Here is a 25,167-nt window from a genome sequence, read left to right on the forward strand (position 1 = left end):
AACATCGCATAAGTAACGTTATTATTTTCTGATCCTGTTTAACGTTACACATTAGAATTATAAATTGTAATAGCTATTAATACCAGAAGCATATGATTTTATCAGTCCAGTCGCGTTTGCTTATGTATATCAACACTAAATCAAACACATTTACAAACACACACTTACATCATTAAAATATCCATACACAGTGCTATATCTGATCCTATTTCTGATCACGATGCTTCGATGTCACGTTTAAGTGAGTAATTCAGCAACAATCTAATCACGCATAAACATTTGAAATCCCGCAGGTGTCACTGAATAAGCATCTAACACGTGCTTACTGTGGCGCTCTGTTCCGGTCACGTGGCTAACAAACCCATGACGTCAGACGTTCTCCTAAGCAACGACATGAAGACGCCATTACCGTTGCCTTCAACTGACCTTTTCTTCACGACCGCGCTGTAGTATTTATTGGTAAAACATTTGTAATACGAATCAGAAAGAACACATTTAAGCTAAAACTATGCTGATGATATTCGGTCTGACTAGAAAAGCAGACAGAAGAAGTCACGGGGCTCACCGAGAAATCTCACGGCTCCGAGTCCAGAATGCGAAAATAATAACGTTGGGTACAAAATGGCGAATGTTCTTTTATCTTCGACATGCGCAGACTGAGCAGAGGCTTTCCCTCTGAAATGAAACTACGTTCCCATACCTCCTTTCAGCCAATGGGCTTCGCAGTCGGGACGCTTCTGAGTCAATTCGACCAATAGAAACCGTGGACAACACAGAACAGGAAACATGTAGCCAATCGGAGACCGGGATGGGTTTGTTGTATTTAGCAACAAATAAGAATCAAAGAACACCAATGAGAAAGCGTAATTCGCAGCGCCGCTTTTGTACTCCACAATCAGGTTACGCGCTTCAGTTTAGCCAATAGAATTTTGCCAAGCGGACGGCCAATCGCAATGCTCGGAATTTGCCCACAGTGGCCCCGGCAGCCAATAGGGATCCGAGAAACACAACATCAGCTCAACAGCTTGTTATTTCGTCTATGCCTTTGCAACCTAGTCGAATGCTGAGCCGAAGCAGTCATATATAGGAGCATGTAAGTACACACACACACTCATATATATATATATTTCCACACAACCGATTTCGCATCATTAAACCCATATATTCTCGTCCGTTTTATGTAAACTCGCTAGTCTGAAAGTTATCCAGTCATATTTGTCGTTTTCCCGAGGTTTCCAGCGAAGGTATTTAGGCGACGAAAAGAAAAAAATTGAATGGCATAGCCTAGTCACAGCTAGTCGGCTTGTTTTCTCACAGGATCCGGGATTCAGCCGATGACTTTTTCTTAAACTAACCACTTGAAATCGACCTGTTTATAGCCCAAAACTTGTAACTGAGTCTGAAGGGAAAAGTCACCTCACGTAAATGTTGCGGAACTAACCCGACGAACTGTTTAAATCGCCATAACAGCTTCACTATATTTAGCTTAACCGTCACAGTTTGATTGACAGGCGTCAGTAACAGTCATAACTGTCAGTTTGTCGATCTTCGAACGCGATACCTCGGCAAATACAGTGTTAAGTGAGGGAAATGTGGGGTTAGTGGATGGTGGAGGGGCTGACATGGTGCAGGACGGTGTGTGAGCTATGATGGCGACGTGACACACACACACACACACACACACACACACACAGTGAGCGAAGCGGGAAGGAAACACGCAGGGTTTGAAGGGGTTATGTTTTCCTTCAGTGACTCCGTGCTTTGTTTTTACACCACCAAGATGCCGCAAGTGGCTCAGATTGGAGGTAAAGTCACGGTGAGGAAGTTAAAGCTGTGTTTTGATGGGTTGGTGTTGTTTATTTGATCATTTTGAAGGGAGGAGGACGAGAAGTGGCTAGCCGCGTTAGCTGCTTTAGCTTTTTCTCTGTTGTGTGTATTTGTTTTGTGCTGTCAAGTCCTTCACACGTATACATATGACACGTTTTTTAGCACATGGGGCCAGATCGTGACTCTGTTTCTTTATGTGTTTGTGTTGTTCTGTTTCAGCAGTCAAAACCTATCGAGCTGGACTCCCTCAAATAGCCACCAAGATGAAGGTGAGTCTGTGGTCCTCTGCAGTTTTTAAAAATGAGACGCCTCCCTAAACGAAGCCTAACAAGCATCTGGAACAAAACACATAAATTAATAAATCACACACAAATGGGGGTTTTATAGAAATTGTGACCAGAAACACTCAATAGTTAAATGGTTGAGGTAGTCAGACTAAGATTTCAGAATAACCAAAGGGTAGTTTTCATAACATTTGAGTGCTGTTACTTTTTAAAGTCTTCTTAGATGTTTTTTGCACATGCTTTTCATAACCGTAACTATGCACAAAGAAAGTGTTGGTATGAATTTGTCTGTGCACCTTAATAATATTTACACTGTTCACAGGTAGCAGATGAACCTGCCTACCTGACTGTAGGGACGGATGTGAGCGCGAAGTACCGCGGTGCCTTCTGCGAGGCAAAAATCAAGACTGTTAAACGCATGGTGAAAGTTAAGGTAAGCTTAATCTATCTGATATAAGTCTATCTGTTCGTCTTGTCAAGTCAGTTTTATTTGTATAGTGCTTTTCACAATACACATTGTTTCAAAGCAGCTTAAAAGCAAAACATGATTTTAATGTTTGTAGTATCTAAATGTTTTATAGTCACAATTTAGCAGACTATAGCCAGGTTATAATACATGTAATTTTGTGATGATTAAACAATCACACAGTTAAGATTTACCATATGTTAAATATTGTTTTGAAACTTACACTTTTAAAAATTGGTCCCCATCAAGTAGTTCTTGAAATGTGTATCGTCATTCTAACAATCTTTTTAGAGCTGTTTCTGTAGTTTTCAAAAAAAATTAAATAAAAATTGCCATTTGTGAAAGAGTAAGTTCAGAGTGCAGTGCATCTTATCTGTCAAGCCAGTGTCAGATGACATGAAGGATAAACAAAAGTGTCATATACAGATTGGTTATTATAAAAGGGTTGTGTTGCTTTGATGCAGAAGGGTTTGATGCACCCCACAATGCAAGATTTAGTAACAGAGCAGGCTTGTAAAAGAAAAACAGGAGGTGATGATTCTGCTTTGTGAACTAGCTCCGCAGACCATTCAAGCATCACCTGTATAAAAAAATCCATCTTTCTATGTAGAGTAGTCAATAAAGTGGAAACTTATTTATGTTGTGAGAATGAACAATAAGCTTACAAAGGGCTTAATTTGGATCGACACCTACCAATCATAAGTGTGTTGGTTTTAAGGTTAATCCACACACTTCTGTTTTCGCTAGACCTCGTTGTATGTGATCAGTGTTTTCTTTTTTTCTCTTAAGATCTTAATTTGTGACAGTTCTTGTGTAATCCATCTGAATGATATGACTGTATTATCCGACTGAAACAAGACAGCCTTGGGTAAAACAGAGCGACACGTGCCTGAAGTTTGTATTGCACATTCTTAAGTTTGACTGCAAAGAGTTTCTGGGTAGTTGCTCTTCACACTGTACGTAGGCACTCACTAAGAAGCTTGATTGAGAGAGATCGTGAAGAATACACCGTCTGTTACAAAACCAGATTACTTCACTTTTGCTGAACCATACTGCTATTGTCTTCCCATCCATGTTGCTCTCAGCATCATGCTTTGCTGAACTTTTTCTATATTTTATACCATTTCTGTCTGCAGGTTATGCTTAAAGGAGAGAGCACTTCACAAGTCGTCCAAGATGACCAAGTCAAAGGACCCTTAAGGGTAAGAGAGACATTTTTTGGACCGTGACACTGAAGTTTATTCAAAAGAAGTTTCCTGTAATGCTTGTAATAAAGTGTCTGGTTATTTCTTACTCATGGAACACTTATAAAAAGATACAGCTCAGTTGTAGCCATGTTTAAACCAAACTTTATTCCACGCCAGGTAATACAGAATTGTCTGTTAGTATTTCTTTCTGGTCGAAACTGTCAAAAGTACAGTTATGGCTGGATTACTGTTTGAAGAGACGGAATATCTTGTGCACTCTTAATTATAAGGCAAAAGTGCTTTATATTGTACACAATGTTCAATTGTAAAATAAAAGTTTAAACAGTTTTTTTTATTCTCAATACTGTATAAATTGCTTTCTATTTGTGTGGCAAGTTTATTGCATAAAGTCATAATGCTATATATCTCTGGTCTCAGGTTGGCTCAACAGTGGAAGTGAAGAGCCCAGAGGGTAGACTTAGCGAAGCTATCATCAGTAAACTCACAGATGCCAGCTGGTACACTGTGGGTACGTACAGACATAGCTGACTACATCTCCCTTGAGTTGCTCTTATTGGACCCCTCTCAGGCCCAATAATTGATTTTCTCTAAACTAAACTTGCAATTTATATTTCAAAGGTCTTTTTTTTTTTTCTCATTCTTATTGCAGTTTTTGATGATGGAGATGAGAAAACGCTCAGAAGAACTTCACTGTGTCTTAAAGGCGAAAGACATTTTGCAGAGAGTGAGGTGAGGCTTGACGTGTTGTCTGCATCATGTGTCTTGTAGTTAACGCTTCTCTATTTTTTTTTTTTTTAACCTATCCTTTTTTTTTTTTGTAAAATATTTTTTTCTGCCCATTTCTCTCTATAACAGACTTTGGACCAACTGCCCCTGACAAACCCAGAGCACTTTGGAACTCCAGTCATTGGAAAGAAGACAAATCGAGGTAGAAGGTCTTCTCAGGCAGTGTGAGTATTTACAGTCCTTTCCTCTTTGTGCTGTCTATCTTTATGTAGCAAATGTATGTGAATATTATTCTTTGTTAAATAGGCCATATTCCTCTCAATAGGGGTGGGCGATATGGGAAAAAATATAATCACAATTATTTTAAATATCACAATTCAAGATTTTAGCACAATTCTTTGTCATGTTGTTTTTACTATTTTGCAAGTTGTCTGAACATTTCAGCCAAACTAATTTCCCTATTATAAAGACAAAGCCTTTCAAGGTACAAAACAAAAGAATGGCAGATATTTAGGCCAAAGAGGGTGAAGATAAAAATCTTTGTTCTTATTTTTTAATAACCAAGATAAAAGAATGACAAAGATGCACATCACAACTAAAGATAATATACAAATACAACTTTGTTTTCAGACACAATAGGTGTATTCAGCAGGAGCATTCAAGAAATTGAATGAACAAATATAGAAATAAAACACTCAATAACTGATTCCTAAACTAACTGTATTAAATTTCTTCAGTCAAGAGCAGTGAGTGATTTTTTTTTTTTTATCTTTTGTATTTTGTTGTTTTATTAATGTTAAAGGAATAGTTCACCCAAAAATAAAAAATTCTGTCAATTCTGTCATAGTGTTTTGGTTTTATTCCACCACTTACTCACTAAAAATTGGTTTTAAACCTGAATGAGTTTCTTTCTTTCTTCTGAACATAAATGCTATCTAATATACAGGCACATATGTTTTTTTTCTCAACTGTTTACTTTCATTTTAGACAGAACCAACTTGAGTCTACTTATAAACCTTGTGTGTTTTGACAGTATTGGCACAAACGATAACTTGGTTTAATAATCAGGCGCTCTGATGTGTGTGGCACTCTGAAAAAGCACCGGTCAGACCAGCGTGCAAATGAAACATTTAAAAGCACATGCAGATAACGAGAGAGTAATTCTACCGCTGAGTTAAAACTGCTGTGAATGCATGTGGTGTTGTTCAGTATATGACGGAGGCTCCAGAACTGCAGCTGATAGTATGAGTGCTCTATCACGATACTACGATATTTCTTCAAAAGCAGATCGTGGAGATATTTCTATCATCCACGATCAAAAATCGTCGTATCGCACACCCCTACCTCTCACAGTCCACACATCATGGGTTCTTGCACCTAAAACAATTCTAACTTTGTTTTATATTATAATTTGTCCACTTTCTTTTCCAATTAAGCTGTTGCTAATGTAGCTTTAAGATTTTCTGAAGTATATGTGCAATAGTGTAATTCATACTGAGCTTGTTACAGTACACTTCAGTTTTGTTGTTGTGCTCTCAAATTGTAACACTTAGGTCGGTTTAAATAACAAATAAAAACTTTGAATTAAAGAAGGCACGATATCCTGATCCCCTGGTGCATCCTGAGCTGAAACTAGCATTATTTTGGGAATATTATTGTTCAGTTTCCATTATTTACTTTCCTAAATGCAAAAAATGCAGTATAGCTTTTCCGATCAGAGTTTTAATGTGAAAGGGAGCATGTTTCAAATGTTAGTGTTCTGTTTGATGCAATGCAGTGCAGAAGATGAAAAGGAGTCTTCATCGAGTGAAGATGATGAGGATGACAGGAGGAGGCTTAATGATGATCTTTTGGGGAAAGTTGCCTGCGTTCAGAGTGGCTCCGAGAGTGATTCCTGGCACTATGTCCTGGTGAGTCCTTGATTCGATTACAAAACAATACATTTAAGATTTAAAAACAAGCTAGAGAGATTATGCATGGAGTGACTAAAGTTCTGAAAATGCTTATTATTTACTCTTCTTCATGCTGTTTAAGCCTCTATGCTTCTTTCCATGGACCACAAGATGAAAATATTTAGCTAAATCTTCTCACAGCTTTTTCATACAACACATTTCATAGTGACAGGTTATAGGACCGACAAATCAGCATTAACATAGTCTCGATGGTTGAGAGAATAGTTCTTAAGTCATGTAATGCTTGGTTTGGGGAACAGACTGAAAGATTGCCCTGTAAAAATAATGCATACAAAAATCTGCACATACTGGTTTTAAAACATGAGTGAACATGAGAATATTTTTTAAGAATATAGACCAAGCCACTCTGGGGATGTTGTATTGTTGCTGTTAGAAAGTACTTGCTGCAAGTTTGTTGTTGTAGTGTTTACAAAGGTTGTGAATGGAATTGAAAAATATGTTGTAAACAGGGTTGCAAAGGGGTGGAAAATTTAGGAAACTTTCCAAAAATCCCTGGAATATTCCAAAAAATTCTGAAAAAAATGTAAAAAAAAATCTGGAATGTTTCCAAAATTTACTGGAAACTTTCAACCTTTTTGCAACCCTAGAGTTAAACAGATTAGTTCTTTCAAATTGAATGTTTGTCTATGAAGACTCTAATGATGAATTCATTGATTACGGTTTTCCAAAAGCGTATTTTTTATTTTAGTTATTTGAAGAGCTTTAATACTTCCTTCCTCTCTGAAGGTGATATCTCCAAGCTGCAATGATGACCTAACTGTCAAAAAGGACCAATGTTTAGTTCGATCATTTGCAGATTCCAAATTGTGAGTAACAAAAAAGTGTCTGACTTTAAATTACATTTGTTTCCTTTTATTCCATGTTTGTTAGCTTTCCTCATTAAGCCATTTCACAGGATTTTTAATGTAGATGCTTTGCATTTAAAGTAAAATGATTTTTTTGTTTGTTTAATAATAAGAAATGGAAACATTTTCTTATTGTTGTGCTCTCTCTGATTTATCACTGTTTGTATTCTGCAGTCACACAGTGGCACGCAAAGATGTTCAGGAAGTAAACATTGGCACCCTCTCCAAACCTGAGTGCTCAAACAGAAAAGGTACTGGACCCAAAATCAGTTGACCCTTCATTGACTTAATGCTTCCAGTTCAGAGCGTGATTTCTTATGCTCCCTTTCTTTTCTCTTTCCAGGGTTTGAAGCAGCAAAACACTTTCTACAGTCCAGACAGGTCCCTGACAACTGGAAAGTGGACTTGAGTGAGATTCTTGAATCCTCTAGCAGTGATGAAGAAGACGATGATGAGGAGGGTGAAGAAAAAGAGGGCGAAGCGGAGGAGAAGGAGCCAGAACCAGAGGAAGTAAGACTCCAGTTCCATTTGTTTACCTTGAAATGGTGTTTCCTTCAAAAGTTCAACTTATTTATCAAGTGTTGAAAAGATGTTGTGTGCTGCTGATGTATTCAGAAGTTGGTGGTGCTGAGAATTGCGGTCTTGTCTTTGGAACTTGTGAGCCATGGTTATTTTTGATTCAGTGTTTCAGTTTATGCTCTTATTTGGACACTTGTTTCTTGGTCTCCTTGATTGGCTTGTAGTTTTGCTGTGATGCTCTGATTAAAGGGCTTGCCAGAGTTGGGCACCAGGCGTACTGAGGTAATACGAGGCTATGTACGACCAGTGCCGATTGAGAGAATCCCAGTGTTGGTATTTATGTTGATTTGTGAAGACATTCCCGAAGCCATTTACATCTCATGTTCTCGTACACCTTGATTAAGCCCACTAAATGGTCTCAGCATGTGGGAAAGCCCCCAGGCTCTGGACAACAATGTCTCATTCTTCCTGCTCCCCGAGTTTGGACAAATGGCCATTCGCTTGGTTTTCGGACACGTTCCCATGGCAACTGCTCGTTCCATTGGTTGTGAAAAGGCTGCAGGATTGGCCCAGTGGAGGTGTGCCAGTTCTGATGGTGGGCGGGGCTGAGCTCATCTCAAAGAGTCTTCTCTCCTCGCTGAAGAAGGTCAGGCACATTGCACAGATATAAGGCCAGCATGTGAACAAGATAAGCTGAAAAATTTGTCTGAAATGATAGGTTGTTTATTTTTATTGAATTTTATCTTGTGAAAGCCAGCACTAGGATTTTGTTTAAACTTTGGATGTGTGCAACTACACCTCATTACACTCCGCTAGTTGCCGCCTAATCGGTCTTAAGGAAGCCCTGTATAATTTGACTAATTTGAAAATTAGGTCATTTGATAATTTAAGCATATAGCTTTGTAAATTCTTATATTTTCTGTGTTGTGTATTAGATCATTATGAATACAGCCTAACAGATGCTTGACTCAGCAAAGCGCTTTTGCTGAGCTCTCTTTCCTGTGCAACAGAGAAGTCTCACTTTAATGCTAAAGGCAGAAATTAGGATATGCAAGGTTTCAAATTAGTGTTTAAGATGTATTGCAACACAACCTTCAGGCAATGACACCCCCATATACTTGATATAACGTTCCATATGTTATTTTAATATTTAATATGTTTGCTTGACCGTTATAGCTCTTGATTTCTTTGTGGAAGTCCATATGGAAGATGCCTGAATTAAAATGCTTTAAAATATAATTTTTTCCATCAGTGCTATTATGTATGCTTGTATGAAACCACAAACCTAGTGTGATTAGTGAAATCCCATTCAGAAATTGATGGTTATTAGCTGGTTCTTTTTGATAAATCAAAAGTGCCTCTGAATCAGTAGGAGTGGTTAAGAAGTTAATCTGACTCACTCTCTTTCAGGCACGTCCAACTATGACAACTGCTGCTGTGTTGTATATGTAAGGCTAGTGAGACTTATATTAGTGTAATTACTGACTGGTGGTTCTTATGACTATGTAATTAAAGATGCAAAACAGACTTTTTTAATAAGTGATGTTAAAATCCCGTAAAATGGGACCATTTATGTTAAAATATATGCCATGCATTTAAAAACTTTAATTAAGAAGTAACTGTCTTTATTTAAGCCAATTTGTTTTTTTCTAAATAAGTAAAAGAGTTGTAAATAATCAATAAGAAATCAGAATAGTTAAATTCTCCACAAATCCTATTTGCTGCTTACAGGATTTTAGCTTTTTTTTTTTATATATATATATATATATATATATATATATATATATATATATATATATATATATATATATACGAATGATCTTTTTGATTTGCATGCTAGAGTCATGTTTTTACAGTTTGATTTATTCGAGAGAGGATCAAAGTGTTTGGTAATTGATCCTCAGTCAGTGATCGATTTAGATATGCACTGCAAAAACTACTTTGTTGTTTATGTGGCCTGTGAGTTTAAAAAAGATGGTAATTGATAATTTAACTGTTGCCGAATGTCAAATTCAGACGTTGTACTTTCTCTTAAACAGCCCGATGATGAGCCAGACCCAGAAGAAAGGGACCACTTTCTACAGCAGCTTTACAAGTTCATGGAGGACCGAGGTAATGCCTGCACATCACCCGTTGAGTTATAATTAATACAAATTAAATGGGGATTAACAATCTTCATGGAGGATGTCTTTTATAGTCTTTGTGTTTGTGGCCTCAAAAGTTCAATGATTTTATGTATTTTTTCCCAAAAGAAGAATCTCATGACTAGTTCTACAGGGCACATTCTCGGTTTAACGCTTCTCTGCACCTTTGCTTTCCTTCCAGGGACGCCAATTAACAAACCTCCAGTGCTTGGCTACAAGGATCTCAACCTCTTTAAGCTCTTCCGACTGGTGCATATTCACGGAGGCTGTGACAATGTGAGTGTTCTTAGTGTTCCCACCATCTGTTTATTGTACTCGGCAAGTGGGAAGTGAGACCTTGCCAAAAATATGAAGCGAAAGTGGCCGCTGATTGAATTTATGAAGTTCACAGAGCTGGACTGAGTTGAAAAATTGCTTGTTTATCAAATGCGTGTTCTGTGAATCTTATTGAGGTAATTATATTTGGGAGTTTGGACTAGTGATAATTGGGAAAGCGGTTGAGCTTTTTGGAGTGATGTCATGTTTCTCTAAGCTGTCTGATCCCAGGGTGCGGTAGACAGATGTGCATGACACTACCAGCTCTGTGCAGCAACAATTAGCACTTTTAATCATCAAAAAGATTTGTGTGATGAGATGGTTTGTTTTGTTTTTAGATTGAAAGCGGCTCTATTTGGAAACAGATTTACATGGATCTTGGCATCCCGGTTCTGAACTCGGCTGCCTCGTACAATGTGAAAACGGCCTACAAAAAGTAAGTGCATGCTCTCGCAGTTCCTGCTGTACAGGACTGTATTTGTTTACTCAGCAGCCAGTGTTCTTCTCGTGTCGTTGGCAAATGGAGACAATTTTCCACTTTGGAAGGTGACTTTTGCTGCACTGTTAAATTAACATTTTGAGTTGTGTACAACTTGATGTTTATGGACCGCATCTGGGGCATGCTTTCAACTACAGCAAACATGTTCTTTTGTTTTTTTTTTACTTATTCTTCAGTTTAATCAAACGAACAAAAAGCATGTTTACAAAAAAGAATCTTAACATTGAATGCCTAGCAGGAAAGTAAGCAGTAACACAAGCATTTCAGACATGCAGCTGCGCCGTTAAGATATAACTCATGTAATGGTTAAATAAAAAAACAAACCCAGCTCTTCTGAAAATTGACGTCTTGTTAAACAAGCATAGGGTCAAGTATGATGATACCAGAAAATGGTTTCACTATCTTGACTGATGTCATGTCAGTGTTTCCCCACAGCCTTACACTCTTTGTGGCGGCACTCCCCAGCCCCCATATATAAATATGCTAATTATTTTTCTGCCAGCAGGAGGCGCTATTAGATAGGGAGAGATCGAGGTTTCTCAGGTAACGGCTGTAAACAAAGCAGTGCTGAGCTCGCAAACGCTGATTTATCAGGCATTACTTGCAAGATGGAATGAAAATGACATTGAAAATTTTCTGAATCCAGTCGGTTTTTCTTCTGAAATACAGTGATATAAAAACACCTGCGGTGGTTTTGGATTTTGAAAATTGCAGTGCTTATTTTTATTTAACGAAGTCAAAGCATTTTGGAAAATCTATTTGTGGTGGTCAGTTTTGATATCGTGGCGGCCCGCCTCAAATAAATCAATGTATGGGAAACCCTGCATGTGATGTTACAATTCTCTTGGCTGTCTCGTTATCCTCTGCTTGAGTAAAAAAAAAAAAAACCTTGAGAGTGCACATATTTTAACTTTTTTTTTTTGAAAATGACTCCTCCTTGATTAATATTGTTAACATTAGCAATTGTTTGACTTGAACCTCAGGTACCTGTATGGATTTGAGGAGTACTGCCGCTCCGCTCAGATCCAGTTTAGGACAGTGCACCACAACGAGCCACGACCAGAACGCCAGCCGGAAGTGCAGTGCGTTAAGACTGTGAAAAAAGAGAGTGGAGACACAGACGAGATGATGCAGCAGGTTACAGCGGAGCCTGAAACTAGCGAGGACAATCCTGCGGCAGATGCTAATGAGTCAGATACTGAGAGTGAAAAGGGACAAAAAGATATCTGCTCGCCCAGGGTGAGTGTCTGTCTTTATGTAAGGCTGCTATCAGGATGTCGTATTTCATGCTCAAAAGACCTACCAGCTGCAGAGCAAAAACACTTATATTACAAGTGTTTTTTTTTGTTTTTTTTTTTTTGTCCTTCAATGAGTTGAAGGAAATGTACATGATGATACTAGAGAATGGTTTCGCTTTCATGACCTGATGTCATGTGATGATACACTTCTCTTGGCTGTCTGATACGCATTTTTGACTTTAAATTGATTTTAAAGGCATCTGTTATTTTGGGTTTTTAAACCAGAAAACATCCTGCATTTAAAGGAAGTTCACTCAAAAACTCACACTCATGTGTTTTGAATGCTGCTTGTTCCATAAAATGAAAGTAAATGTTGATGTATGTATGTAAGTAAGTAATATTTATATTTTAATTGATTTAAAAAAAAAATGACTTTTTTTTTATTTTTATCCTGGACAATGAAAATATCTGTAGATCTTCTTTTGAAGAAATATCGTAGTATCCTGCTACAGCACGCCTTCGTCTCAAAATACTGTAATGTTACAACCATCAAATGTTAGCAGTAGAGAAACACTCACGGGACACTGCACTTATTCGCAATCACAAAAGTACACAATTTGCATCAGTTTTAAAGCCTTGCCAGTCAAACATTTCATTCGCATGCTGTTCTGACATTTCTCTGAGTGCGTACACCTGAAGCCTACAGCACGCGCTATAAAAGCCAGTTAAAGTGCCTAATTACTGGACAAAGTTATGTTTTGCATCTGATTGAGCTAATACTGTCAAAAAACGCACTGTGATTACATATAAACACAGTTGATTCTGTCTAAAGTGAAAGTGTACAGTTGAGAGAAAAACAGATGCAGGTATATTAGATGCATGTAGGTCTTAAAGCGACAGTACTAAATAAACATGCTGCCGCTAAAGGTAAAGTTCACCCAAAAATCACTTAAGACTCTTGACTGAAAAACCTTAATACGGTTGCTTTAATAAGAGTTGATGTATAATTTATGTATATAGTGTAGTGATTTATTTTTAGATTTTTTAATTCAGTTTCTTGAGTGCTACTGCTAAATACACCTACTGTACCTGAAAATATAGCACTGTTTGTTTTATTTGTATATTAAGTGTATTTGTGACATGTAACCTATCTTTGTTCTTATTTTTTAATAATAAATACAAAATAATGACATTTCTATCTTCACCCACTTTGGCCTAAATGTCTGCAAATCTTATTTTTATTTTTAATTTTTAAGGCTTTTTTTTTTTTTTAATGGGGAAATTAATTTGGCTATACTGCTCAGACAACCATCATGACAAAGAATCATGATAAAATCATTATATTTCTGGAAAAAAAATTGTAAGATGATATTTTTGCCATATAGACCATCACTAACTACAATTAAGACATTTACTCTACTGCTCTCGTTATTTGTGAGTGTTTAAATGGTTATAATAGTTCTAGAACATAGGTTATCATAAACTTTCTCTTCAAAGAATGTGACTTGACTTTTAAATATTCAAAATAACCAGTTTGTGTAGGAGCTTCACATTCCTGTATTTTTCTTCCTATCTAAAATATCTTGGTTGTATGTGTGTTATTCCTCAGGGCCGGCGGCGGTGTACAGTGACCCCTGTGAAAGTAGAGGCGAAAGAGCCTGTGAAACAGGAGAAACCAGAGGAGGAGGAGAAGAATAAGGAGGAGACACAAGGTGGAGGAGAAAACAGTGGAGAGGAGCAAAAGGAGAAATCTGATGGGGAAACCCCTGGGAACCGCCGCAGCCGCCGCCTTGAAGAGTCTGATAAAGATACTGATGATGAAGAACATGAGGATGAAGAAGAGGAGGAAGATGATGGCGAGAGATCCAGACTCAGAGACCGGTATCTCACTATCTGTGTTTAACCTGTTAAAATGTTTTGCTGTCTTCATTAACTTTTTTTTTTATGGTACAATCCTGTAATGTTGTACTTAATGTAATTTAAACTCTGAATGGCTCTCTTGTGGAGCAGTCATGCATGTGATTTAGGCTTGAATTTTTAGATTTGAACCTGTCCCAGCAGAGTCAGAAATGATGATACCAGAGAATGGTTTCGCATACATGACTGATCTCATGTGATGTCACACGTCTCTTAACTGTCTGATTTATCTCTGCATTTAAACAGAAGAGATGGTGTTAATTCATTAGTAATTTCAGAGTCACAGTTGCCTAGATTTCTTTGAGACATTTTGTTGAAAGGGGCACCTTTATGAACTCCACTCAATTCCTCATTACAAACAGATATCTTTAAAGTTGGTCTTCAAATTAGAGTTGTTCCGATTCCGATACTAGTATCGGAAATATCTCCGATACCACAACAAATTCTGGCATCGGCATCGGCGAGTACATGAACCCATATACCGATCCGATACCATTTTCTTAAAAAAGACCTAGTTATGACCGCAAGCTTTGCCTAACCGCTGCACGGTTCTTCTTCGCTGCTCAAAATGCATTGAAAACACAGGAAGTTGTGCTGTGTTGCCACAAGCAACCCCTGTTTAGAGCAGCGAAGAAGAAATGAAAACGCGTTAGCAGCCCTTATCTATATATGACTGGATCACTCATCACATTCTAAACTGCCAAAAGACAGTGAAGCCGCTACTATATTATAGATCAGTGGTTAGCAGTATGTCTCTGTAGTACCGGTAGTTACAGACTCTCGAGTATATTCAGTACCGGCAACTGCGTTCAGTCGCTTCCGTGTAAGTCAAAACGCAGGGCTCCAGACAGTAGCCGAATATATACTAGTGTCTGTGAATATTAAACTGCAAAATACTATTTAAATATTACTCCCGCAAAATCTACATCTCTGTGGGTGACTGGCACAGATGCGCGAGAGCTCGCTGTTTTGTAGTCTCTGCTGTGTGTCATGAGGACACGAACGCATAAACCGTCACTTCATGAGAATTTACCGTTTCATTTGAGAATACTGTCATATCATAAACACAGACACTCAAAGATCTTCATGGCAGCCCATTAAAATAAATGTTTGGTTTACATGAGTAAATTGACAATATATAAAGCTACTGTTGTAGCCTACAGTAATAATAATACATCTCTATAATAATAATAATTATGCCTAGATGGTTGCTTGTTTTTTACTTGTTTTTTACTTGTTAGAGATTATCTGATTAATAGATCTTTTTTTATATTCCTAGACTTATTTGTTGCAGTTTTTTTATACAGTTATATTGTAAAACTTAAATACCTTTTTTAGTTTGCGGTGTTAGATTTTTGGCTGCATTTGAAGTTCTTTTTTGCATAAGAAAATAAATAATACTGTCAAATTCATGTTAGATAATAAAAATACTGTAATAAATACAGTAGTTCACCATGTATTTGTTCATGTTTTATTGAGGGATCTGTCTGAAGCACACCATAAAAAAATTCTAGCAATTTACACAGGGCTAGTAGTATATACAGCTGTATATACAGATATACACCCAGGTATCGGATCAGTACTCGGTATCGGCCGATACCCTGAGCCCAGGTATCGGAATCGGTATCGGGAAGAGAAAAAGGGTATCGGAACATCTCTACTTCAAATAACTTGGTTAAGTACCTCTAAATTAGGTGATCATACAAAAATGTGCTTGTTAGGATGGCAGTATTGTAATTTCTGAACAGTATTCTAATTTGTGCATCTTAGATTCTATAAACTGTGGTTAGGCTGGGGGACGTTTTGAGTAGAGATGTTTTGAAGGAAGTCTCTTACACTCACCAAGGTTGCATTTATTTGATTAAACAGTAATGTTTTGAAATACTAAAATTTATATATATATATATATATTCATATTATAATATAATGCTGATTTCATGGTCAAGTAACATTTCTTATCAGTGTTGAAAACAGTGTGGCTTAATATTTGTGGAAACTGTGATTTCATTTTTAGGATTTTTTTTTTTTTGATGAACACTGAAAGTAAAAAAAAAAAAAAGCATGCATTTGAAAATCTTTTTTTTACATTGTCAATTTCTTCACTGACACTTTTGAACAATTTTTGCTTTCTTGCTGAATTGATTTCTTAAAATCTTACCGATGCCAACTTTTGAATGGTAGTATATGTCTATGTAGTATGTCAAACAACAAAAGTCCAGTTTTCTGTGAAATGGTCTTTCTGTGTGGATGAAGAATCTAATCATTTGTGTTTGTCTGACAGATATGAGAGGGAAGAGGATGACGGCTGTGAGGACTATGATTCTTTGACCGGAACTAAAGTCAAAGTGAAATATGGCAAGGGGAAGACACAGAAGATCTATGAAGCTAACATTAAGAACACAGAAACCGATGATGGAGAGATTCTTTACCTGGTGCATTATTACGGCTGGAATGTGAGGTGAGGGGTTGATGTTAATTCACTTGTCATAAGAAAGGACTATAAATAGTAGATAATGACCGGATGCATGTGAAAATTATGGATGGTTTTTGCCTGCAGATATTTATTGAATATTGTATGAACTGCCCAAATACCGCTGAAAATTGAAGGCTTCTTAAAAAGAGTATGGGGTCAAATATGATGATACCAGAGAGTGGTTTCGCTAACTTCACTGATGTCATGTGATGTTACAGTTCTCTTGGCTGTCTGATTAACCTCTGTCTGAAATTCACGTATGTTATAATAAACATTTACACCGTGACCTAACTACACATGACACAACAATATTCCAGTGACAAGCGATTTGGGTGTCCACACCAAACGAGGCGCAATATCGTGATGCGAGAGAATCGATCAAATATCACAGTCAATCAGAAGCATATGTGGGTGGGCTCTCTCTGGAAGCGCTCTGCACTCGCAATGAAATGGATAAGTTTACGATCTAATGATTAATTGATGATCTAATGATTAATTGATAATGATTTAATGATTATTGAATACACTTGTTGGTTTACAGTGAGTTCACATTTTTAACATATATCTATGCTCTAATTTATTTTCAAGATCTGAGGTAAACGCTCTATTGTTGCTTTCAGTATGGCTATAAGGTCATGCAAAATGATATTTAAACTCATATTAGACACATTTAACTTTTGAATAAAACACACCTGAGATTATCACTGTCATATAGTTTGTATGTTGTTGTTTCAGCTGCAACATTGCGGAAATAGAAACCTTTTCTAAAATAGAAGTTTCACGCATCGCGGCTAGTTGGGACAAAAACATGGAAAAGAAACATTTTATAGCATGTCACGGCACATGTAGTTAGGACGCGGTGTTAACCCTTTACAATTAGAGATTCCTTTATGAGATTTCATACCTCTCAGACAGCATGTTAAATGCTCATTGTTCATTTATAAGGATTAGAATGGCTCTATTGTTCATCTTGTGAATCAATGCAATATTATTCAAGAGACTGTTTTGTCTCTGTAACAGATATGATGAATGGGTCAAGGCAGATCGAATAATATGGCCTGTCGATAAGGGTGGAACAAAGAGAAAACAAAAGAAAAAGGTCAAGGTGAGTGGCAATCTTTCTTAAAAACAAAAACAATATTTATCTTTTGAGAACCTTGGGGGACAAAATATTTTCTGTGCTTACCTTCTCCATAGAATAAAGAAGATGGAGAGAAGGAGAAAGAGGATGATAAACAGGCCAAACAAGGGATACGGCGAGGCCGTCCTCCACTCAAATCCACCCCTCCCAGCACTTCCCACAGTGTGTCCAAGACCCCCAGCAGCGAGGGTCGATCCAGCAGCAAGACCTCACGGCCCACAGATGCCTCTGCCCTGCCAAATGGAGAGGGTAAGATTTGTGAATAATTTGTGTGATCTTGCAGCTGAAGTTCAGGGGCCTGTACCATGATGCTAGATGAACAAATTCAGAGTTACTGGATTAGTTTCAAGTTGACATAAGCAAAACCACTCCAATCCGGCTTTGTTGGTATCATGATGCTGATCATCAGCTTCCTTTGTCAGCTCAGGCTTTGATCCTGGGTTTGTGGAGCATGTGCACATGAATGTGTGACATCACTGGCAAACAGCCAATCACAAGACTTGATGAAGGGCTTAGCTAAAGGTTAAGAGATTGTGAGTGACTTTTTTTGTGTCAGACATGTCATTTTGCTCACATCTGACTGGTCTAAATAGAATGGTAATAACTTTTTTTTTTCCTGTCACAAAAGTAACAGAAAGCTGCATTTTGCCATTTCTAGTTTCAATAGTAAGACTAATGGCTTGGTGGGTTTTGTTCAACATTACTATTGTTATAAGTTACACTTATACTTATGTATTTGGCATATGCTTTTGTGTATCTGAAACAACTAATAGTGTATTCAATGTGCACATTTTACCAGAAAATGTGTATGTTCCCTTGGACCCCATTTCCTTTGCTAGTGCTTTAACACTTTTTTTTATTTTTTATTTATTATTATTATATTTGAATAGGCACCCCTCGTCGGCGAACGAGGAGAACTTCTGGGATGTATGATTCGGATAGAGGATCTAATGGTAAGAGCAGCTCACATCGCTTGGAATCAATAGAACAACATCACCTGCTGAAACTGATAACTTGATAGTTTTTATTTTAACATGGTTTAAATATGGTTACCGTATTTTTCAGACTATAAGTCGCATCAGTCCAAAAATACGTCATGATGAGGAAAAAACATATATAAGTCGCATTAATTTAGAACCAAGAGAAAACATTATCGTCTACAACCGCAAGAGGGCGCTCTATGTCTTCAGTGTAGACTACAGAAGCACTGAGCAGTATAGAGCGCCCTCTCGTGGCTGGAGACGGTAATGTTTTCTCGTGGTTCATTTCTCTCGGTTCATGTCAAATTAATTTTGATAAATAAGTCGCACCTGACTATTAGTCGCAGGACCAGCCAAACTATGAAAAAAAAAAGTGTGACTTATAGTCCGGAAAATACGGTAATATTTTAAAACAAACTTGGATAGTTTCTCAATATAAAATGAATGGCCAGCTATCATATGGAAATACATTTTATATATGAGAAATATATAAGCTCAGGTAAGGTAAGCTGAACTGCAGTGACTAGCATCACTAGTTTTAAGCATCATACCTAATGGTTAACTCTTCATGCATATTGACTTTAACGTAAAATCTTCCTTTTATTCATGTTTTTAGATTCCGGGAGCTCCTTGGATGATAGTGAGTGCGAGGAATCTCCTGAGAAGAAGCTGGAATGGACTGAGACAACAGATCCACCCCTGACAGCAAAACAAGATGCAGCTGAGTATCTCCCAGAGGACAGCACAATGCCAGAACCTGCACAGACTGAGCCCGAACGTCCCAGCAGCCCTCAGGAGATGCCCAACTTCAAGGAGAGTGAGAGCAAACCCGAGGAAGACACATCCCTGCTCCCTGTTGAGTCTGATGACACATCTCCAAAACCAAGAGGGAAGAAGCCTCGTTTGAAAGAACCAGGGTCAGAGACTCCCACACAAACACCTGCTGGTGCTAATCACACCGAAACAGAGGAACCCTCCACTCCTCCGCGACCTGCAAAGAAATCCCAGGAAACGCCACACAGCAGTCCTGTAGAGAGAATAAAGCCGGTTGAGACAGCCGGCTCAGACACAGACTCCGCAACAGAGGACATCGACCCGCCAGAGCGAAGTACTCCAGTGAAACGCAAAGCCACTGAACAGCGAACACCGGAAAAGAAAATTCGCCTGGAAAGAAAAGAAGAACCCAAAATGCTTTCTCCGGTTAAAACACCGCTGCTGGAGAAGAAACCTGATCCTGAGAAGAAGACCGAGGTGGTGCAGAAACCAGAGGAACACCCTTCTCCAACACTATCATCTCCCAGTAAAGATATCGAGATGAAATCTGAGATGCCCGCTCTTACCAGAGAGGTGCACCCCATAGTGGAACCTCCTTGTCCACAGCTGGAGGATCTTACAACAACCTCAAACGAGGAAATGATGCCACAAATTGGCCTTGAGGCGCTACTCTGCCATGAAGTGGACCTTGACGATCCAGAGGAGAAGGACAGGCCCTCTGGTGAAGAGTTACTGTTAATGATGAAAGAAAAGAAAGCACAGCCTCTGGAGACTTCCGACCAACTTCCTCATGTCCTGGCTACAGTGGGACCTCCACGTCTGTTTTCCCCATCTTCTGCCCCCAGCCCGGACGAATCTCACAGCACTAAGAGTGAGAGTGATGCCACCATCGAGGTGGACAGTGTGGCAGAATCACAGGAGGGGCTCGGGGAGAACGAGTCCACTCATAGCTTTGATGCTAGTGCAAGTTCAAGCAATTCCAGCATCTCACTGCAGGATCGAGAAGGAAAGGAAAGAGGTAGGTGAAATCTTGATGTACATTTAGATAATGGCAATAGCTGACTTTTGCAACCTGGTTTGAAAGAGTAAGCCATTTGAATTGGAAAAAAATAATGTTTTTATAGAAAAAATCTAAACGACGGTGGGCAAGTGATGTCACCGGTGTTGTGGCTTAACACCGGTATCATCGTCAGCACCGTCTATTGTGGCAAGCCTGCTGCTGGTTAACAATATACTCATTGTTTAGCTGATGAAATGTGCATCCAAAAAAACAAAAAACTTTTCTGTAGCAAAAGATCAAGAAAATACTTTTTGAAAGTTGACTTATGATATGTGATTAAGGACCTTTATAAAGTGCATCTTGCCGTAAAGACTGCAAGTCAACCCCTCACAGCCTTGTTTTCACCTGTTAAATTCAATATAGCATCTAATATGAATGTTCTATATATTGTCTATCACTATATTTGCATTTTTATGTCAAAGAATTGATTTGACCTCTTGGCCGCTCTTGTTCTGTGAGGTTTACTTGTTTGTTTTGTTCCTAATCTGAATTTTCAGGTCAGAAGAGGTTATTGGATTGCACTACTGTCTCGTCGGCCAAGAAGCAAAAACGCAGCCAGAAACGTTCAAGCGCAATATGTAAAACAGAGAAGAATGGAGCAGGTGAGTGTTTTGAAGCATGTTCAAAAGCCTTGAATGCATTTATGGATTGATGTCCAAGTCTGGGTTTACTTTTTCTATTAGTTGTTTGCTATAAACTGATAATGAAGTTTTTGTTGTTGTTGTTATTAGGATGTTTATTTTTTATATTGAATACATGTTAATATGATGATACCAGAGAATGGTTTCGCTAACTTGACTGATGTCCTGTGATGTTAGACTTCTCTTGGCTGTCTGATTAACCTGTTCTTCATTTCTCATGCTCAAAACTAAACATTTTAGCTTTTAATATCTATTTGTGAACAATGATAGCTTTAACCGTGCATGATGGATCATTTGTTTTGTTTTTTGTCAAACCTGATCAAATCTCTGTCTGTACGACTCAAGGACACAGCAGTGACAGTGAGGACCTGTCAGCCATGGACAGCTCTAATAAGCTAACCCCAGTCAAGAACTCCAGCCTAGCCAAGAGCCAGAAAATTTCTCGGTCGCCCGGTCTGGTTTCTCCTAACAGTAAAGACTTGGAGAAAGACAAGCACAAAGAGAAGCAGTCCGTCCCTTCCCCCCGCACATACAAGTGGTCCTGCCAGCTCAGTGAGTTTCAAACTCTGACAAAGTTAATGCGACATATTTTGGTTTTGGCTTCTCATGCTTTGCTGTCTTCAGATGTTATATAACACATACTTAGTAGATACATGCATATTGTACATTTAATACTTGTTCTTTCAATTTATTATGCTGCCAATTAACACAATCCAGACTTCATTAGAAGGCTTTGTTTAAGATGCAGTTTAACTTTTGATTTGCATCCAAGGTTGGTTTGTAGATCGGATTATGTAAATACAATACATTGGCTCATTTTCAAGCTTGGGAAATAGTTAACTGTACCCAGATGTCTTCTAAAGTGGATCCATGCAGCTGTAGTTGAAGTGTCTGTAGTCTCTTACATCCTGTCCTGACTGGTTCCTGCTTCTTTTTTTCACAGCGGAGCTGGACAACATGACAAGTGCTGAGCGCATTTCATTCTTACAAGAGAAGCTACAGGAAATCAGGAAGTACTACATGTCACTCAAGTCTGAGGTGGCTTCCATCGACAGGAGGCGGAAAAGGTTAAAAAAGAAGGAAAGAGAAGGTAAAAGTGCATTTTTAAATAGAATAATTTGTTCAATATTTTTTTTTTACTATATATATTTTATAAATGACATTAAAGTTTACGCCAATAACCGTATGGGCATTTTCAGATCTCATTTCCAGCTCTCTCCCACTTTTCTTCCTGCCTCACTACTGTCCTGTCTAGGGATGCACGATAAATATCGCCCCATCTTGTCAGTGGAGCAGCATTTTCTACACCGAGCCAGTGAACAATGACTTTGTGTAGTAAATGCTGCTCCACTTGAGGTCACACACGTGTCAAGATTTTCTGCTGATTACAGAACCGGCATTACTGACAAGATGCGCATTAAATATCGAACAAAATTTATTTTAGTATTTTTTTTTTGGAATAATAATTACATTTAAAAATTTAGATTTTTCTCTATTCTGTAAAAAAAAAATTTAAATGGTGTTCTCATTTCTCAGTTTGTTGTCTTTTGTGACCTTATTATTGACCTTTGACTTAATAGTAATAATAACTATTACTACTACTATACTACTACTACTATTATTATGTATGTATTCTTTTCTAATATTATTATCATTATTATATTGTTATTATTAAACTGATAATAATGACAATAAAATATTTATTTAATAATAATAATAATAGCTATGATTGATGTTGTTTTGTTTATTCTGTTCATCAGGTTTACAAATTTTGAAAATTGTACTTAATGTTCATAAATGTTAACAGTGATTGATTTTGTCCATTTTTGGTCTTCTGTTCAACAGTGTCCCACACCACAGCGTCCACATCATCAGGCTCTTCCGACACAGGCATGAGCCCGTCTTCAGCTTCCCCCACGCAGAACACTGTGGCCGTCGAGTGCAGGTGATGTCACGCCCATGTCTTCTGCCCCTTGTCAGCATCCTGCTGCCTCCACGGAGGCATACTGACGGGCCAGAGCAAGCAGCCAATAGCACTCGACTGCCCTCCGCCTCCACATCTCTTCTGATCCCTATTGGCCACTCCCACCTTCTGCACTTTGTAAACTGATCCTGCCTCCTCGCTCGCTGTCGCACTAGGGAACAGACTCCACTTGAGGGTTGAATGTAATCTATGAAATCAAAGCTTATGATTTCTCCATCCAGAATGAAAATGACAGCACTTTTCACTTCGCTCTCTACAAACGCTAAACAGAAACCTCCTCTTACTGCTTCTGCGCAGCAGGGACTGAATTTAGATGCAGTAGTCAATCAGTTCTACGTTTCTCTATCAGAACATCGTCTCAGATCCCTAGGTAATGGTCACCTTAACCAGCTGGACATGGTTATTCAAAGAAAGGTCAATTGTAGTGCGCTTGTTCCATCAGAACTGCCAAAGTACACGTGTTACAGCAGAGTGCCCTATTTTGGAAAAGTAGGACAAAGTCAATTGCAAACGGGAATGTAGTTTACTGAAAACTGCAGCCGGCGTCTTCCACTTCTATCTTAGTATGCGAGCACAGAGAATTATGCAAAACCTATTTTTGTTGTCTCTTTTTAAGAAAATGAAAACTAAAAAAAAAAAAAACTACAGAACATGTTTACAGTGGAACACGAGATAAAACTGTTTTCAGTGGACTAATTTCCTTTGCAAGTGTATTTTGTCTTTTTATATGTAATTGCAGAGTTTTTATTTTAGTATGGAAAATTTCAAAAAGTATATATCACAGCGGCGAAGTTATTTAATGAAAGATTTCTAGAGCTGAAATTTTTGTGTAAATTAAAGGTATTATCTTGCAACTTGTTAAATATATTTATTCAGTCCGTGGACAGCGTTTTTTGTATTTTTTACAAGATGAGAATCACAATCGTCCCACGTTCGGTCAGTGGGGTAGAAAGAGTATGAGAACTTTGTCGGGTCGTCTTGAACCCTGGAATGTGACGTCACAATTTGGGTAACTACTGTGCAGTAAACCGCATCTTACCCCGTTTTGTTCCTCCATCTGGGCCCGAAGCTCCCCTGATGGAACACCAGAAATTGGTGACCTGCTTTTTCCTCGCCATCCTTGTTTATTGTCTGGTACTTTATAATTGAATCCTTAATTCTCATTTTCATTTTGAGTTCTTGACCAATTAAATAATAAGTTGCTTCTCACATGAGTATGTTAAGCCCAGGGGTTTCTTACTGATTGTTCCTTTTTGTAAATAGATATTTCAAAAACCATGTATTTGAAAAATACATTTTACACAAACTGTAAAAATGATTTATTATTTTTTAAACCGTACATCTTTGTATATTGATTTTCCTTTTCTATGTCAAGTTGGTAGAAGCATTAGCACATCTTTAGACTGTATATACTCAACCGTTTAGGAACCTAAATCCAAGCTGTCTATACCGTGATGACCCATATGTTGGACATTTTATGCTGTGGGCATCGATTAATTCACTGCGATGATAAAATTGTGAAAACTTGCTTCCCTGTGACTTCAGTTTATTTACAGATTACTGGATGAAGAAATGAAGGCATTAGGTTCCCAAGCAAAGCCATTGTATCTTTATGTAAAATAAGAAGAGGTCTTCTCATTTCTAATAAAGTTTTGAAATATTCAGAAATATTGTTTCTTTGTGTTTAAGAACTGGGTAAAAACTCACAAAAGCAACCAGGGGAACATTAACCTATTTGGCAAAGAAAAATGCATTCCTGTGTTTTTAGGGCAAAATAATGGACATCATTAGAATTTTCCTTCAAAATGTAATTCCACTATTTTATTACAAGATAAAATCCACATGGCTTAAAGGGAGTATAAACAAAAACTACCAAGATGTGGAAATACTTAACATTTAATTTCCAGTTCACTCAACTTTAATTGATGTCACAATGCAAAATTGCAATAAAAAGGGGCAGAAATCTCTTTATTTTAGACTGAATTATGACTTTTATGGCCATGTTTTCTGAGATTCATCTAGCCAGTCAATACCTATAAAATCAACGCAGAACTTACACTGGAATTGATAAGTTTAATGATAAAAAGTTCAATATTTGCTGAAAATGTATTCTCCCTCAGGCCATCCCAAAATTAAGATTAGTTTGTTTCTTG

The 25,167-nt window shown here is 37.9% G+C and overlaps 1 protein-coding gene and 4 non-coding genes across 9 annotated transcripts; all 5 read left to right on the plus strand.

Moving 5' to 3' along the window:
* The first annotated feature begins 383 nt into the window (after positions 1-383).
* On the plus strand, positions 384-24,682 carry arid4a (AT rich interactive domain 4A (RBP1-like)). 5 transcript variants are annotated; one of them, XM_052580043.1, is made up of 25 exons: positions 384-1,093; positions 2,047-2,096; positions 2,434-2,544; positions 3,714-3,779; positions 4,203-4,293; positions 4,435-4,514; positions 4,641-4,735; positions 6,289-6,421; positions 7,211-7,290; positions 7,504-7,580; positions 7,673-7,839; positions 9,888-9,960; positions 10,174-10,268; positions 10,646-10,743; positions 11,790-12,045; positions 13,654-13,925; positions 16,243-16,419; positions 17,455-17,539; positions 17,632-17,824; positions 18,466-18,528; positions 19,172-20,347; positions 20,887-20,991; positions 21,376-21,582; positions 21,974-22,120; positions 22,876-24,682. In XM_052580043.1, the coding sequence occupies exons 2-25, from the start codon at positions 2,091-2,093 to the stop codon at positions 22,977-22,979; spliced, it is 3,957 nt and encodes a 1,318-aa protein (XP_052436003.1). In that variant the 5' UTR covers positions 384-1,093; positions 2,047-2,090; the 3' UTR covers positions 22,980-24,682. The 5 variants fall into 5 exon arrangements, with proteins under 5 accessions (XP_052436003.1, XP_052436004.1, XP_052436002.1 ...); XM_052580044.1 differs by having other exon boundaries at positions 425-1,093; positions 2,050-2,096; XM_052580042.1 differs by lacking the exon at positions 384-1,093 and adding an exon at positions 1,681-1,816.
* LOC127976860 (small nucleolar RNA SNORD53/SNORD92) lies at positions 12,190-12,272 on the plus strand. Its single transcript, XR_008157982.1, has one exon. It is a non-coding gene; the product is annotated as a small nucleolar RNA SNORD53/SNORD92 (small nucleolar RNA).
* Positions 14,109-14,190, plus strand: LOC127976861 (small nucleolar RNA SNORD53/SNORD92). Its single transcript, XR_008157983.1, has one exon. It is a non-coding gene; the product is annotated as a small nucleolar RNA SNORD53/SNORD92 (small nucleolar RNA).
* LOC127976859 (small nucleolar RNA SNORD53/SNORD92) lies at positions 16,592-16,673 on the plus strand. Its single transcript, XR_008157981.1, has one exon. It is a non-coding gene; the product is annotated as a small nucleolar RNA SNORD53/SNORD92 (small nucleolar RNA).
* Positions 21,149-21,230, plus strand: LOC127976858 (small nucleolar RNA SNORD53/SNORD92). The gene has a single exon (XR_008157980.1). It is a non-coding gene; the product is annotated as a small nucleolar RNA SNORD53/SNORD92 (small nucleolar RNA).
* Positions 24,683-25,167: the final 485 nt, after the last annotated feature.

This window comes from Carassius gibelio, chromosome B17, assembly GCF_023724105.1.
Source record: "Carassius gibelio isolate Cgi1373 ecotype wild population from Czech Republic chromosome B17, carGib1.2-hapl.c, whole genome shotgun sequence".
NCBI lineage: Eukaryota > Metazoa > Chordata > Actinopteri > Cypriniformes > Cyprinidae > Carassius > Carassius gibelio.